Source organism: Salmo trutta, chromosome 15 (assembly GCF_901001165.1).
Source record: "Salmo trutta chromosome 15, fSalTru1.1, whole genome shotgun sequence".
Classification (NCBI taxonomy): domain Eukaryota; kingdom Metazoa; phylum Chordata; class Actinopteri; order Salmoniformes; family Salmonidae; genus Salmo; species Salmo trutta.
The window spans coordinates 25242634-25258900 of record NC_042971.1 but is presented as its reverse complement, the minus strand read 5'-3'; the positions used below and the strand labels follow the sequence as shown (position 1 = coordinate 25258900).

At 42.5% G+C, this 16267-nt stretch overlaps 1 protein-coding gene across 2 annotated transcripts in view; it reads left to right on the top strand.

The window, feature by feature from the left end:
* LOC115148678 (homeobox protein PKNOX2) overlaps nt 1-16267 on the top strand; it is a 92284-nt gene that overhangs the window by 71507 nt on the left and 4510 nt on the right. Inside the window, exons 5-9 of one of the 2 annotated variants that reach the window (XM_029690775.1) lie at nt 7329-7500; nt 9217-9402; nt 9862-9997; nt 11943-12040; nt 12640-12744. In XM_029690775.1, the coding sequence (XP_029546635.1) occupies nt 7329-7500; nt 9217-9402; nt 9862-9997; nt 11943-12040; nt 12640-12744 (697 nt within the window). The remainder of the gene's footprint in view (nt 1-7328; nt 7501-9216; nt 9403-9861; nt 9998-11942; nt 12041-12639; nt 12745-16267) is intronic. The other variant, XM_029690776.1, reaches the window with a different exon arrangement.

Genomic DNA, 16267 nt, shown 5'->3' with positions numbered 1-16267 from the left:
ACCAATCAGTAAGCCATCGATCACGTGACACCATTCATTCCTATGTGAAGACCCAATAGGACATTGAAGCCAAATGAAGTTGTTTAAGATGGCGTCTCATGGAGACATAACGTGTGTAGTTAGGGCTACTCCAGGAAGTGACGTTACAGGCTAGCTCAGTGCTGCCTACACTCATTGAGTATCTCAAAGTGAAGGCCGACCGGGATACTGCAGGTTGCCATTAGCAACTAGATTATGCTTATAACTTCCTCTGTGTGCGATCTTAAAATAATCAGTTATAGGACATGCATCAGTGTATTAGAAGCAATTATTGGTACCATGATTGTCTTTGAAACATTTTTTTATTTACACAAAGGTTAACCACGAAGATTGACATTTTTCCATTCACTATGGAAAATGAGGAGATCCTATTTTCTGCTAACAATGCCTGCAGTACCGCGGTCGGCCTTGAACTTCCAGTCGTTCTCCCCTGGGATGGACAAAGGAAGAAAGAGATCGAAAGAGAGAATAGGAGAGACCGAGAAATAAATAGGGGGAAGAAATACAGAAGGGAGGTGGGAGGACAAAACAGAGGGAAGGAAGTAAAAGAGAAAAAGGAGGAGGCAGAGAGATGGGCTGCCGTTAAACTCACTGTGTGTGTGTGTGTGTGTGCATGCTTGCGTGTGTGTGTGTGTTTCTGTGTGCGTGTGCATGCTTGCTTGCGTACATGTACGTGCATGTGTGTGCACGTGTATGTGTGCCCCCTGCACAGGGTGTGCTTCAGACATGTAGCCTGGGGGAGAGGGCCTTGTCGAGAGCAGACACAGCGTGGTTCCTGCCACAAACTGGGTCCTAATAAAGCACCCGGGCATATGGCAGGACTGATTAGAATGGCAAACACGGTGAACACACAGATAGAGCCACCCCCCTTCACCCCCTCCTCTAGCCTCCTCCACCCCCTGGGTGGGTTGCCAAAAGCTCCCCAACAAAAACAGTGGCAGAGAAAAATTTTGGAATAGCAAAACATGGTCGCTCTTGAGGGGCGGCACCTTTTGTCCAATTACGGAAATACTTTGATTTTACATGGTTTTTCTGAACAAGTGTTTTTTCTACCACAGGTACTACAGGTATTTATGCTTACAGATTTAATCCCATTGTATATGGAGAGAGGACTGAAAAATTACCTTATGAATAAATAAGTCCCCACAATTATAAGTACAGATCGATAAGCCAAGGTATATAAACTCAGAAGGCACACGCCCTTGCTAATGACAACAAGGCCACAAACCTGTACGCAATTAGTATCACACCATGGTTGAGTTCGATACTGCACCCTATTTCCTATATTGTGCACCAGTTTGGACCACTATATAGTGAATAGGGTGCCAATATAGTACATTCAGTGCCATTTCAGATGCACCCCATGCCTTTGATTCACATTCCCCAACCTTAATGTTTAAGTGAACACGTATCGTGTGAGTGTGATTCATGGAGGACCGTTTCGGTGGGGTGTTTTGTCGTGGCTCGGTTGGTGCAGGAGGAGAGACTTTGTGCTGACTGACTCCACGCTCACTCCCTCCGTCCTGTAAATGGCTCTTTAATGGCCTGGGTAACGATCCCCCCGTCGGCCGTCTCCATTCCGTCGCACTGCAGATAGAGACTGGCTGGTTTTTTGGTGCCCGATGTGGGGCTAAATGGCGTCCATATTAGGACAGCCTTAGTATCAGAAAGACTTATACAGGTAAGGTTTACATTCATCTCAGTCCGATCCACTCACTGATCTACCACTGTCTGTTCCCTAAGCATGAAACCGTGTAGTATAAGTAGAATATAATATGAGTATAAGAAATAAAATGCTCACAATTTGCACAGCTTGGGTTAAGGCATACAGAAGTACCAAAATAGTGACCATTAAATCAAGGGAAACAAGATGTGACACATTATTCAATAGAACTGAGAAAATATTTTCATGTTTTACTTGGTAGGCCTACATTTATTTGCACTGACCTGAGCAGCTGATTGAACGTAAAACCATGGAAAAGGTCCAAAACCAGGAAAATTATCCTAAACCAGGCAAAAGGTCCATGATTGTTATGTGCCTGGAGCCTTACCGTTTAATAAATCCATCTAAAATAAGGATTAAATTGTGTAATTACTGCTATTGTTTATTTGCCTGACAACTCACCATGAATGTAATTCTGCTGCTCTATCAATCGCTACATACATTCAGTCTGAAACTGCCATCCTAGAAGTCGTTTGTGTGACTTCAAAATGAGGGGTGTCGTACAAAACAAATTAATCAGCGATTGGATCGTCTCTAACAAATCTAACCAATCAGAGTATCAAAGTTGATCATGTAGGCCAGCTCTGGCCCAACCCATCAGATTCTGGGACCAATCAGAATGGTCAGAATATGTTCGCATTCTATGGATTGTCGGCAAGGGATGCAAATCCAGACTCATTGTGGAGAAGAACCATTTTTCTCTTACTGTGGTGTTGTAGGTGTGTGCCAGTCGGCCAATAAAACCTATTGTGTACCCATAATGCCCCGGAGTTATGAGAAGAAGCCCCACGGCATCATATCTCCATTACATCAGTTGTGTGCGTGTGCACGTCTGTGTGTTTACAGAAAGCACTACTGAGGAAGGGGGAACAAACATTTCACTCCAGAGCTGAAAACCATCACCAGTGAGAATGCCTATTGGAATCAATAACATGATAAATTCCTATATTTATCTGGGTTTTCATTTTAGATTAGTTCAATACGTGGACCTATTTTTACTCTCATAAGACAATAACTGTCTATAACACTTAGATATCTTAGCCCTGGTTCACCGCTCCATCGCCTCACCAAACCAAAAAATACGTCACTTTCTCTTTGGAATAGTGTGGATAGAGTGCTGTCTGAAACCATGCAGTGGTAGTCCGCCGCGTCAGACCTTTGACAATAGTTTGGCAGGCTCTTCCGCTCTTTGGGCATGGTATGGGTGAAGCACGCCTCTGTTTCAAGCAGCGCTAGAGGACTTCTTCCAGTGTCGGGAGAAATGGTAATGCATATTAATATATGTTAATTGCATGCAAATAAAGGTTGCTTCGCTACAACACCCACAACGGAAGCACAATCATGGCCTCGGATTGGGACAAACTCTTTTCACTCTGTGGGAGGTGGTAGACATTACAGTGGCCATGGTTTTCAAAGCGCAAGGACTGTCCGATGCACATGTACTTTCAACTGGAAACTATGGTGGGTTAATACTTACAGTTTACAATTGCACTTTCATATTAGTACATACTTTTGCTTAATTTCCTCTTTATCTATTGGTTAATATTCTCCACTCCCCTTTCATTTCTGGTCATTCATTTCACCTGTCACTGCTGTGCACCCTGAAGAAGGCCTGTGAGCCGCAACGTGTTGGTGTATTTTTTCCTCATTTTTCCTATTCAATAGCCACTAAAATAAAGGATTTTTAACTTTTCCACAAGAGTGCCTTGGTTTTTTGAAGTATGATGTTTTTACCCAGCTACAACTTACTTTGGTAGTTATAAATTATACCCCATTCTCCAATTACATTTTTTATTTAACTAGGCAAGTCAGAACAAATTCTTATTTACAATGACGGCCTACCGGCCAAACCTGGACTATGCTGGGCCAATTGTGCACCGCCCTATGGGACTCCCAATCCCAATCGGATGTGATACAGCCTGGTATTCAAACCAAGAACTGAAATGACACCTCTTGCGCTGAGATGCAGTGCCTTAGACCGCTGCGCCACTCGGGATCACCTCTCTTTCTATCTTCATTTGATGCCAAAACAGAGGTCCCACTTTTTTGCATTTTTCATTGCCAAAATGAAAGATGTGTAATGAAATGCTTTGATTGCTAGCCAACAAACAATGTCAATCTACTAAATTTACATTAATGAAATATAGGAAACTGATCGCACGTGTGTGTGTGGCCATAAAAGACAGATAGTAACAATGTAGGTGAGATTTAATCTAATTTCACTGCGATTGGTTAGTCAACATGCAATAATACCTGTCAATCGCTGAGATGAATTATTTGCATTGCTGGCCTCATTAAAAACTCTTAATCGGATGGATTTTTTTTTTTGTCCTATTTATTTCTTGGGGTCCTATACATGAGACCAACTTTACCATATTATCCTGGAGGCATACTTACACACCCAGTCTCGTTTCTTTGCGTGGATGATATCTCTCAACTTCAAACAATGCGAAATTTGAAAACAAAATCATTTGTTTAGCTTCTTTCTATTCTGTGACTGCATGAAATAGCAAACATAATGTGAATTCAGCGATATACATTTGTTTACTTCATCTTTGGGGCTCCCTGATGAAACTGTAACATCCATTACTGTAGTTAAGTTTAGCCAAACTGTACTTTATGGCTTAGCAGTGTGTTAAAAAGATTCCACGATCCGAACATGAGCGAATTATTGGCTTGTTCTCGATACTGTGTGGATTCCACTGAAATCTACCCCCGCCGTCATGTATAGCACCGCCCGCCGACCAGAATGGCGTGAAAAGAGTATTCCCCCTTCGATTCACATGTAGACGCGTTAGAACAGACCCAGGGTCTGTTTCTGTGGTGGCAGAAATGCTAAAAGGCTTATTCATGGTTCGTGTAGTTTTTGGTGCTCTTTGAAACCAGCAATTGATGGTAAAAACATGACTTCTCAACACAGAGGTTGAAGCATTCATAACGGATGGGCACTACATCAACATATGAATTACTTTGCAATCTCGGGAGAAAATAGAACGTTTACGCTGCACAGTAACATCGCTATCGCTAACATACCTCATGGTTTATTTTAGGGATGAGAAGACGCTTTGTGATTCCTTAGTTTAAGAGAGTTATGAAATCTGAAGACACGTTATGTTAACCGAGACACAGTAAACCGATCATATTCACTGTTTCAAACATTAACTTCTGTGCTGCACAGGTATGTGATTGGTCTTTGGCTTTTTAGTGCAATAAACTTTGTAGTTTCTTTGCCTGAATTCGACCCAAAACCAACTGTAGTGTTGAGATCGGTTGTATGAAACCAATCAGTATGTCATGAAAAGCTCTCAACCGTGCCAGCCCGCTCTTCATTTCTATTCAGTTCCACTCACCATAAGTTCGGCGTCTGAACTGTGCGTTAGATCACCAGCAAGTTAAATAATTGAACACCTGCTATAGCATAGGACCTGAAAAACAAGCCATGATGAACATATTACCCCTTTGCAGCCAGCCCCTCTCCCTTGCCCCCCCCTCCACTCCTATCCTCTATCTTCTCTTTCCTTCATCCCCTTCCTCTGTGTGCGGTTTCAGAGGGAGGAAGTAGTTGGCACTTATAGTGAACCCCCCTCTCTCTCTCTCTCTCGCACGCCCCGTGAATGAGGCCGGGGGGACTGCAGCTCAGCGCTCTGCGCATGGCCGCCTGTTTAGTATTCGTCTCACGTCTGGCCGAGGGAGCCGCATTAAATTGGGATCAGGCAGATTAGAGTCTAATATAGTGGGCTATTAAAGGCTGCGAGCCATGGGTTAGAGCCAGAGCAGGGGCCCACTCTCCCAGCATCCTAGAGTAGCCCTGTGTGCTGCATGCCCACTTCCCCCCTACCTACCTACTCTCTCATGCCACATATACACACACACACACACACACACACACACACACACACACACACACACACACACACACACACACACACACACACACACACACACACACACACACACACACACACACACACATTCGCAGATGGATGTATGCATGCTTACACGTAGACACAGACCAATGCACAAACACACGCACACACACACCACTTTAGTACAGAGACGGATGCAGGGAGGTCATGTTTTTTGGGGAGATTTTAATTAATTGTCATGTTGTTTCATGTTATGAGGTGCCTCTGCTATTTTGGGTTTTACAACATGAAATACGCAAAGCTATAAAGGGTATTGGTACTATAGTGTGCTTGATGAAGTGCTTCTTCATGTTTGAATAGTTTTGTGATACATGCACATTCAAAGGCTTTTTCCTGGCATTTGTATGATTATTAAGGAGTGGTTTAAGATGTTTTTATCTTCTATTCTATTTGATTTGCTATTTTTCTCTGTTTTAGTCTTGTCCAGTTAATTCTACGCAAGTATCCATAAACTTTGTCCAACTCTGTGAATTCTGCCAATACATTGATACTCATTGATATACTGTATATTCTCTCCTTAACATTGAACAGGCATTATTGCCTGAGTTGCAGAAGTTGGAACAACTATATTAAACAGAGGGGGATTTGCAGATGGATCATTGAACCATATTACTGAGTGGTCTGACCTTTGTGACATTGGCCATAAAAGACAGATGGTAACAATGTAGGTGACATTCACTGTTATCGCAATGGACCATATCATCACTACTTAACGTCATCTTCATATTGATTCATACCAGAACTAAATGTCCTGGGGAATATGAGAAAACTATCCTAACTAGGCTTGTGAAATTCCAAGAACTATCCCAAAAGCCCCAGGTTTTCAGAATTCATGGTTTGAAGATTTACAAAATAAGAAGGGAATAAGCAAGAATTGTTGGACTTTTGCAACACTAATCCAAACTATTGATAACACAGTGATATGAGGTTGCGTCAAACAGTTTGTTCATTATTTTGTTTTGCTTGTCAGGAGGGGAAAAAGGAGTTTCCACGCACTTCAATCAGATGCAATTTCAGCGTTTTAATTGCGTCTGATTGAAGTGTGTGAAAGCTCCTTTTTCACTCAATCATATGCATTTCCCACTGGGCACAGACATCAATTCAACATTTATTCCACGTTGGTTCCACGTCATTTCATTGACAACGTTTATTCAACCAGTGTGTGCCCAGTGGATTACCCCTGCACCTTTACTGAGCTTGGCAACTGGGTGTGCAGTAGATCATCTCAGTGTCTACTCTTTGCTTTGTCTGTTGCATTTGTCAGTGGAGTTAACAATCAAGTTAACTTGCTTATGCGGTTCCTGAGTGTAAGACAGAGCATTGTTGCAGTACAACAATACTGTATCAAGAACACAGTGCACAACAATACTTCAAACTTCAGTTTTGCCATTTAATGGTCATTTCGGATTGAGCCTTTACCGTGAATGTGGTTTCAGAGAACGCAGGAACATTGCATTTAAAAGGAGCATTATCGACCTCAGACTGTGAACATGATACACATACCACAAATACCGATACAGCGAGAGCAGTATCAAAAACATTTCCTCTTCTCAGAGTTAAAAAAAAAATCTTTGCACCTGGAACTACTTCTTATATGGCAATCAAGTCTAACTACTTCCTGTATTCTCCTATCCTTCCAGACATCCCCTATTCCCACTGCTGGCCCTGCTGTTTGAGAAGTGTGAGCAGGCCACCCAGGGCTCTGAGTGCATCACCTCTGCCAGCTTCGATGTGGACATCGAGAACTTTGTGCACCAGCAGGAGCAGGACCACAAGCCATTCTTCAGCGAGGACCCCGACCTGGACAACCTGGTTAGTACCCTGCATGGGGGGCATCTCAATAGTCTAACGTGGCGTTGAAGTATCTCAATAGTCCAGCGTGACTTCTTCATTGAGGAGGCATCTCAATAGTCTTAACGGCTTCCTCGTGTTGAGGAGGTATCTCAATAGTCCAACGTAGCTTACTAATGTTGAGGATGATTTGCTTCCTCTACTGGTGGAGGCAGTCATTACATATCCCTTTCACATACACCCCGTTTTATTTCCCACTCATATCAATTTGTCTTATTTCCTCTCTCACCCTTTCTCATGTACATGGTTCTCTCTTCTAGACTATCAATTAGCTCTCTCTCTCACACTCTCTCTCTCACTCTCTCACATGCAGACACGTCTACCCCTTTCCCTTCCATCTCCTTTGTCTCTCTAAATATTTATTTATATTCACCCTTTCTCTCTCTCTTCCCCTTTCCCACTCTCCCCCTCATGATCTTTCCCTCCCACCCTTCCATGACAGCTAGCAGTAATTAGAAATTAGGAGAAATAGGGAAGGTGGCTGGGGAGAGAGAGAGATGGAAGGTCGGCTCTCATCATTATGGGGGTACTCGGCCGACAAGTGGTGCAGCAGTCAATTAACCCCGCATCTGTGTGCTTTACGAGGTGCCGGCCGCGGACTGGCCCTGGCACACACTAACTCTTCCACAGGACAGTAATGCTGAAGCTGACTGGCCGAGATGGCACTTGGCTCCCGATTAAACAAGCGGCAGTAATTGGAAGATTTATCTCCTCCTTGGCCAAGTACTTTTCCGCCCCATTCTGGTGCCCTTGAGTGCTGACTTTGAGGGAGTGAGCACTGGGAGTAGAAGCCTGGTTGGAAAAAGGACAAAGTTTGGATCATGGTGAAGGATTTTGAGAGGGCTCATGGATTAGCAGGTGTTATGTCAAGGGCTATCTTAGAACGTTCAGAGACTGACTAGGGCTAGCACATCATTTGTAAGGCACATGAGGGGGGCTGTCCAGAAACAACCCCTATCCCCTGGCCACATCATTGCCAATATTATTATTTACCTTTGGCTCAAACTGGAGAAGGCAACCATGGAGCTAGGCAATGTTGAGCGAGCATAGCATTCAGGCTAGCATGTAGCCTACTTCCCTAGTCATTGAGCCTGCTGGCTTTGCCTCTCTCTTCTCAGATGGTGAAGGCCGTCCAGGTGATCAGGTTCAGTCCTGGGTTCAAATACTATTTCAAATATCTCAATTACTTTCACATACATTTGAAATAAGTGTTCAGATAGATTTTTATTTGAAAAGACAAGAAGTTGAAAATGTCTATGTATTTGGAAATACACTTGGAAAGTATTTGAACAATTCAAATACACTGCCTCACATACACTCCCAATGCATTTATCCAGATATTTGAAAATAGTATCTGAAGTAAGTATTTGAAAATCCTCTTAAATACAATTTATCAAATAACCATTCAAATACAAAAATAAAAGTACATGTTTGTGGCTGTGTATTTGTAAATACTCAAATACACAACTAAAATATATATATTTTTACCAGATACTCAAATACAAATGCATTTGAACACAGGTCTGCTAAGGTTACACCTTTCTAAAAGTGGAGAAATCAACAATAGAGCTAGCTAAAGTTGAGCCAATCTAGACTAGCATTCAGGCTAGCATGTAGCGTCCTTCCTTCCCCAATCATTGAGCTTGCATATATTCCTCTCTCTCTCTCCCTCCCGAGATGGTGAAGGCCATCCAGGTGCTGAGGATCCACCTTCTGGAGCTGGAGAAGGTTAACGAGCTCTGCAAGGACTTCTGCAACCGCTACATCACCTGCCTCAAGACCAAGATGCACAGCGACAACCTGCTTCGCAATGACCTGGGCGGGCCCTACTCGCCCTCGCACACCTCGCTCAGCCTGCAGCAGGTAAGGCGGACACTTACACATATGCGCACTGGTGCACACATGCACATACGTACAAACTCTAAACATTGTGTATCTGGTATGCACTTTGAAGGAGCCATCTGCGTTTTTTATGTTTTAGTTTTTTTCTGAAAGACCATTATACTTGTGTCCAAACATCTGAGCCGTATTAATTAGTCTAATACATTGTGTAACGTTTGGATAGACAGCACTTTGATATATCAGCTGATGTAAGAAGGGCTATATAAATAAATTAGATTTGAAATACATTTTGAAGAACAAATATGTCTCCTACATGTAGCACTAAGGAATCATCAGCTCTATTCATGGCATTTTTATCCGCGACATTCAGTATTTTCATGTTTCAAGTTTCAAATTGTATTAGTCGTATGTACATCCTGAACGGCCCTTCTCAACCCCCTTACTGTTTCCTTCTCTGCCTATGACCTCTGACCTCACCAGGACCTCCTCCAGACATCCTCTCCGTCCATGACATCAGTCTCCAGCTCCGTCAACTCCTCGGGCATCATGGTGCCCACCGGGACCCTGCAACAGGGTAACATTGCCATGACTACCATCAACTCCCAGGTGGTGTCAGGTGAGAAGCCTTTCCACCTTCCTCAACCCAGTTCTATGGGTACCTCACCTTCCCTGATATTACATCATACAACAAGTGTCCCTTATACCTCTACATTGTAGTGACCTAGTCAGAAACAATTGCAGTGTATGTACAAATTGTACAAAGTGTTCTACCCTGCATGCACAACATTTAGAATTAAAACAGCATTAGGGTGAGAGAAGGTTTAGCCACAATGTTTTGCATTAAGTATGTATCAATTATTATTTCAGCAACTGCTTGCTGGTAGGTCAGATCATATCCTACGTCAAATGGAGGCTGTTGACATATAATTATGAAAATACATTTTGTGTTAATGGTGTTCTACACTATATATACAAAAGTATGTGGACACCCCTTCAAATTTGCCACACCTGTTGCTGACAAGTTTTTAAAATCGAGCACATAGCCATGCAATCTCCATAGTCAAACATTGGCAGTAGAATGGCACTTACTGAAGAGCTCAGTGACTTTCAACGTGGCACCGTCATTAGATGACAACTTTCCAACAAGTCAGTTCGTAAAATTTCTCCTCTGCTAGAGCTGCCCCGGTAAGTGCTGTTATTGTGAAGTGGAAACTTCTAGGAGCAACAATGGCTCAGTCGTGAAGTGGTAGGCAACACAAGCTCACAGAACGGGACTGCCGAGTGCTGAAGCGCATAAAAATTGTCTGTCCTGGGTTGCAGCACTCGCTACTGTGTTCCAAACTGCCTGTGGAAGCAAAGTCAGCACAAGAACTGTTCGTCGGAAGCTTCATGAAAGGGATTTCCATGGCATAGCAGCTGCACACAAGCCTAACATCACTATGCACAATGCCAAGCATCGGCTGGTGTGGTGTAAAGATCGCCGCCATTGGACTCGCATTGGACTCGGAAATGCGTTGGAGCAGTGGAAATGCGTTCTCTGGAGTGATGAATCACACTTTACCATCTGGCAGTCCGACGGACTAATCTGGGTTTGGCGGATGCCAGGAGAACGCTACATGCCCCAATGTAAAGTGCCAACTGTAAAGTTTGGTGGAGGAGGAATAATGGTCTGGGGCTGTTTTTCATGGTTCGGACTAGGCCCCTTAGTTCCAGTGAAGGGAAATCTTAACGCTACAGCATATAGTGACATTCTAGACAATTCTGTGCTTCCAACTTTGTGGAAACAGTTTGGGAAGGATCTTTCCTGTTTCAGCATGACACTGCCCCCGAGCACAAAGCGAGGTACATTCAGAAATGGTTTGTCGAGATCGGTGTGGAAGAACTTGACTGGCCTGCACCACAACCCCATCAAACACCTTTGGGATGATTTGGAACGCCGACTGCGAGCCAGGCCTAATCACCCAACATCAGTGCCCGACCTCACTAATGCTCTTGTGGATGAATGGAAGCAAATCCCCGCAGCAATGTTCCAACATCTAGTGGAAATCCTTCCCAGAAGAGTGGAGGCTGTTATAGCAGCAAAGAGGGGACCAACTCCATAATAATGCCCATGATTTTGGAACGAGATGTTCGACGAGCAGGTGTCCACATACATTTGGTCATGTAGTGTATATCACTCAAAAGTGTGGCTGGGTTTCTTGTTATTATGTACAGCGAAATGTTACCCCTGCCCTCCGGAAATCCCTTTCAACTCAGAATAATAATCTCATTCCATCTTTCTCTTTGATCGCAAGACATTCAAAGCTCAAATTAATACCCGTGATTAGAGAATCGAAATTAGTGCTAATTAGTAGCAAAAGAATAACTCATGAAATACAGCTTTTTTTTGTGCTTCATTCGCACCGATGTGCTTTTGCCTTCCTTGTTTACATGTTGTTGTTGTTGTTATTGTTTTGGTAGGGTTAGATAATAGAGCTCTCGAGCCGAAATGGTGCAAGGCCGACTGCTTTTCACAGAAGAAGAAGCCACTCGACTCTTATGACCGCAAATTATCCCCTCAGGTGGCACCTTGTATCAGCCGGTTGCCATGGTGACATCGCAAGGGCAGGTGTTAACCCAGGGACTCCCCCAGGGGACCATCCAGATCCAGAATTCACAGGTGAGGCCGTCAGCTGCTCTTCTAGCATATACCTGCCTCTCCTGCCATAAGATGTATCGATGGATAATGTCTAACAACTCCAAATACTCTCAATGTCATGCATATCATTGTTTTTGCTTGCCATTAGCTGTCATCAATTGGTGGGCCTCTCTGTTATGAACATGTTACGACAGTGTTTAATAAATATTAGAGTAATAGTATAATAGCTATCGTGTCATTGGTAAACTTATGACATTTCAGCACACTGTTTTTGCAAGGTATCACTTGTTTATTATGCTAACGTTTCAGCCTTTAGCCTATGTGCTAACATTTCCTCCTTGACAAAATGTTAGTACAATAAACAAGTGATTTGTTTATTTTAATTTGAAGTCCAACACACCTGCAAAGAAAGCTCTAAATGTCAGAGTTTGCGAGTGCATGTCCCTTTAAACTCCTGCAATCCCCATGCCCTGAAGAACCTCACATAGGTGGTCAATATTTGAGTCAGACTGTCAGACCACCCGTATGCTCGCCTACGGAGTAGACTGTGGGGTGCTCTGCTCTGCAGGCGTATTAGAAAGCTACAGTGTCAGCCAGGCAGGTAATTCTGTGTTTGACAGACAGCGGCGGCCTCAATGAATACCCAGGACCCAGCCGAGGCGGCACTCTACACATGGTCTGGGAATAGAGTGCAGCCCCGTAGCTACATCACCGACAAGCTCCCGGTAATGATACCCCGGCTTGGCGCCGCCAATTAATTCAACCCCGCTTTTCCGGAACACAAATTCCCAGGGCCGAGGGGGATAGGGGGAGGGATTTCCACGTGACACCCCAGCTGCACCTGTAATAAGGCTTATTTTATGCTGTGTGTGTCTCTGTGTGTGTGTTTCATATATTTACAGTGCCTTCAGAAAGTATTCACACCCCTTGACTTTTTCAACATTTTGTTGTGTTACAGACAGAATTTAAAATGAATTACATTTTTTTTAATTCTCACTGGCCTACACACAATACCCCATAATGTCAAAGTGGAATTATGTTTTTATACATTTTTTACAAATTTATTCAAAATGAAAAGCTGAAATGTCATGAGTCAATAAGTATTCAACCCCTTTATTATGACAAGCCTAAATAAGTTCAGGAGTAAAAATGTGCTTAACAAGTCACATAAAATGCATGGACTATCTGTGTGCAATAACAGCGGTTAACATGACTACATCATCTCTGTACCCCACATATACAGTTATCTGTAAGGTCCCTCAGTTGAGCAGTGAATTTCAAACACAGATTCAAACACAAAGAGTAGGGAGGTTCTCCAATGCCTCACAAAGAATGGCACCTATTGGAAGATGGGTAAAAAAAGAAGCAGACATTGAATATCCCTATGAGCATGGCAAATTTATTCATTACGCTTTGAATGGTGTAACAATACACCCAGTCACTACAGGCGTCCTTCCTAACTCAGTTGCCGGAGAGGAAGGAAACTGCTCAGAGATTTTACCATGAGGCCAATGGTGACTTTAAGACAGTTACTGAGTTTAATGTCTGTGTTATGAGAAAACTTTGGATGGATCAACAATATTGTAGTTAGTCCACAATAATAACCTAAATGACGGAGTGAAAAGAAGGAAGCCTGTACAGAATAAAAATATAAAAAAGTCACATAATTAGTTAAATAAAGTCCACCTGTGTGCAATCTAAGTATCTCATGATCTCAGTATATATACACCTGAGTTTGCAACACCACTAAGCAAGGGGCACCACCATGCAAGCGACACAATGATCAAATCAAATCAAATCAAATTTATTTATATAGCCCTTCGTATATCCGCTGAAATCTCAAAGTGCTGTACAGAAACCCAGCCTAAAACCCCAAACAGCAAGCAATGCATGTGAAAGAGGCACGGTGGCTAGGAAAAACTCCCTAGGAAAAACTCCCTAGAAAGGCCAAAAACCTAGGAAGAAACCTAGAGAGGAACCAGGCTATGAGGGGTGGCCAGTCCTGATGACCAAGGAGCTCTCCAAACAGGTCAGGGACAAAGTTGTGGAGAAGTACAAATCAGGGTTGGGTTATAAAAAATATCAGAAACTTTGAACATCCCATGGAGCACCATTAAATCCATTATTAAAAAATGGAAAGAATATGGCACCACAACAAACCTGCCAAGAGGGCCGCCCACCAAAGCTCACAGACTAGGCAAGGAGGGCATTAATCAGAGAGGCAACAAAGAGACCAAAGATAACCCTGAAGGAGCTTCAAAGCTCCACAGCGGAGATTGGAGTATCTGTCCATAGGACTATTTTAAGCTATACACTCCACAGAGCTGGGCTTTACGGAAGATTGTCCAAAAAAAAAACATTTCTTAAAGAAAGAAATAAGCAAACGCGTTTGGTGTTCACCAAAAGCCATGTGGGAGACACCCCAAACATATGGAAGAAGGTACTCTGGTCAAATGAGACTAAATTTGAGCTTTTTGGCCATCAAGGAAAACGCTATATCTGGTGCAAACCCAACACCTCGCATCACCCCGAGAACACCATCCCCACAGTGAAGCATGGTGGTGACAGCATCATGCTGTGGGGATGTTTTTCATCGGCAGGGACTGGGAAACTGGTCAGAAATGAAGGAATGATGGATGACGCTAAATACGGGGAAATTCATGAGGGAAACCTGTTTCAGTCTTCCAGGGATTTGAGACTGGGACGAAGGTTCACCTTCCAGCAGGAAAATGACCCTAAGCATACTGCTAAAGCAACACTCAAGTGGTTTAAAGGGAAACATTTAAATGTCTTGGAATGGCCTAGTCAAAACCCAAACCTCAATCCAATTGAGAATCTGTGGTATGACTTAAAGATTGCTGTACACCAGCGGAACCCATCCAACTTACATTTAAATCATTTAGCAGACGCTCTTATCCAGAGCGACTTACAGTAGTGAATACATACATTTCATGGATTTTTTTTTTTTTTTTTGTACTGGCCCCCCATGGGAATTGAACCCACAACCCTGGTGTTGCACACACCATGCTCTACCAATTGAGCCACAGGGAAGGCTTGAAGGAGCTGGAGCAGTTTTTCCTTGAAGAATGGGCAGAAATCCCAGTGGCTAGATGTGCCAAGCTTATAGAGACATATCTTAAGAGACTTGCAGCTTTAATTGCTGCAAAAGGTGGCTCTACAAAGTATTGACTTTGGGGGGGATAGTTATGCACGCTCAAGTTTTCTGTTCTTTTGTCTTATTTCTTGTTTGTTTCACAATAAAAAATATTTTACATCGTCAAAGTGGTAGGCATGTTGTGTAAATCAAATGATACAAACCCCCCAAAAATGAATTTTAATTCCACGTTGTAATGCAATAAAATAGGAAAAATGCCAAGGAGTTGAATACTTTCGCAAGCCACTGTATGCATCCTGTTTGCAATAAGGCACTAAAGTAAAACTGCAAAAAATGTGGCAAAGAAATGGTTGCATCATGTTATGGGTTTCTTTGTCATTGGCAAGGGAGTTTTTTTATGATAAAAATATTCCGATTAGAGCTAAGCACAATCCTAGAGGAAAACCTGGTTCAGTCTGCTTTCCAAAAGACATTGGGAGAAAATTCACCTTTCAACAGGACAATAACCTAAAACGCAAGGCCAAATATAAACTGGAATTGCTTACCAAGACGACATTTAATGTTCCTGAGTTGCCTAGTTACAGTTTGACTAAAATCAGCTCAAAATTGTATCACAATACTTAATGTCTGTCTAACAATGATCAACAAACAACTAACTTGACAGATCTTGAAGAATTTTTTAAAGAATAATGCAAATATTGTACAATATTGTACAATATTGTACAAGCTCTTAAAGTCTTAACCAGAAAGACTCACAGGTGATTCTAACATGTTTTGACTCAGGGGGTTGAATACTTATCTAATCAAGAAACTGTATATTTGTGTTTTATTTTTCATGTTTTCTTTTACAAAAAACTTTTTCTTCCACTATCACAGAGTATTTTGTGTAGATCATTGACAAAAAATGACGATTAAATCCATTTTTATACTTTCTGAAGGCACTGTATATCAGAATCAGTTGGGAGCCATTCCTTTTTCATGACTTTCCAATGCCTGCATGAAATTATTACGAATAATTTTTAGCTGAGTATATTTATTTATCTATTCAGGTATTTTGTCCTTCCAATTTATGCGTGGTCCAGATGAAATCTTCATATTTTTCCTTCACAAGTGTTTTAGGCATTGCAAATGGG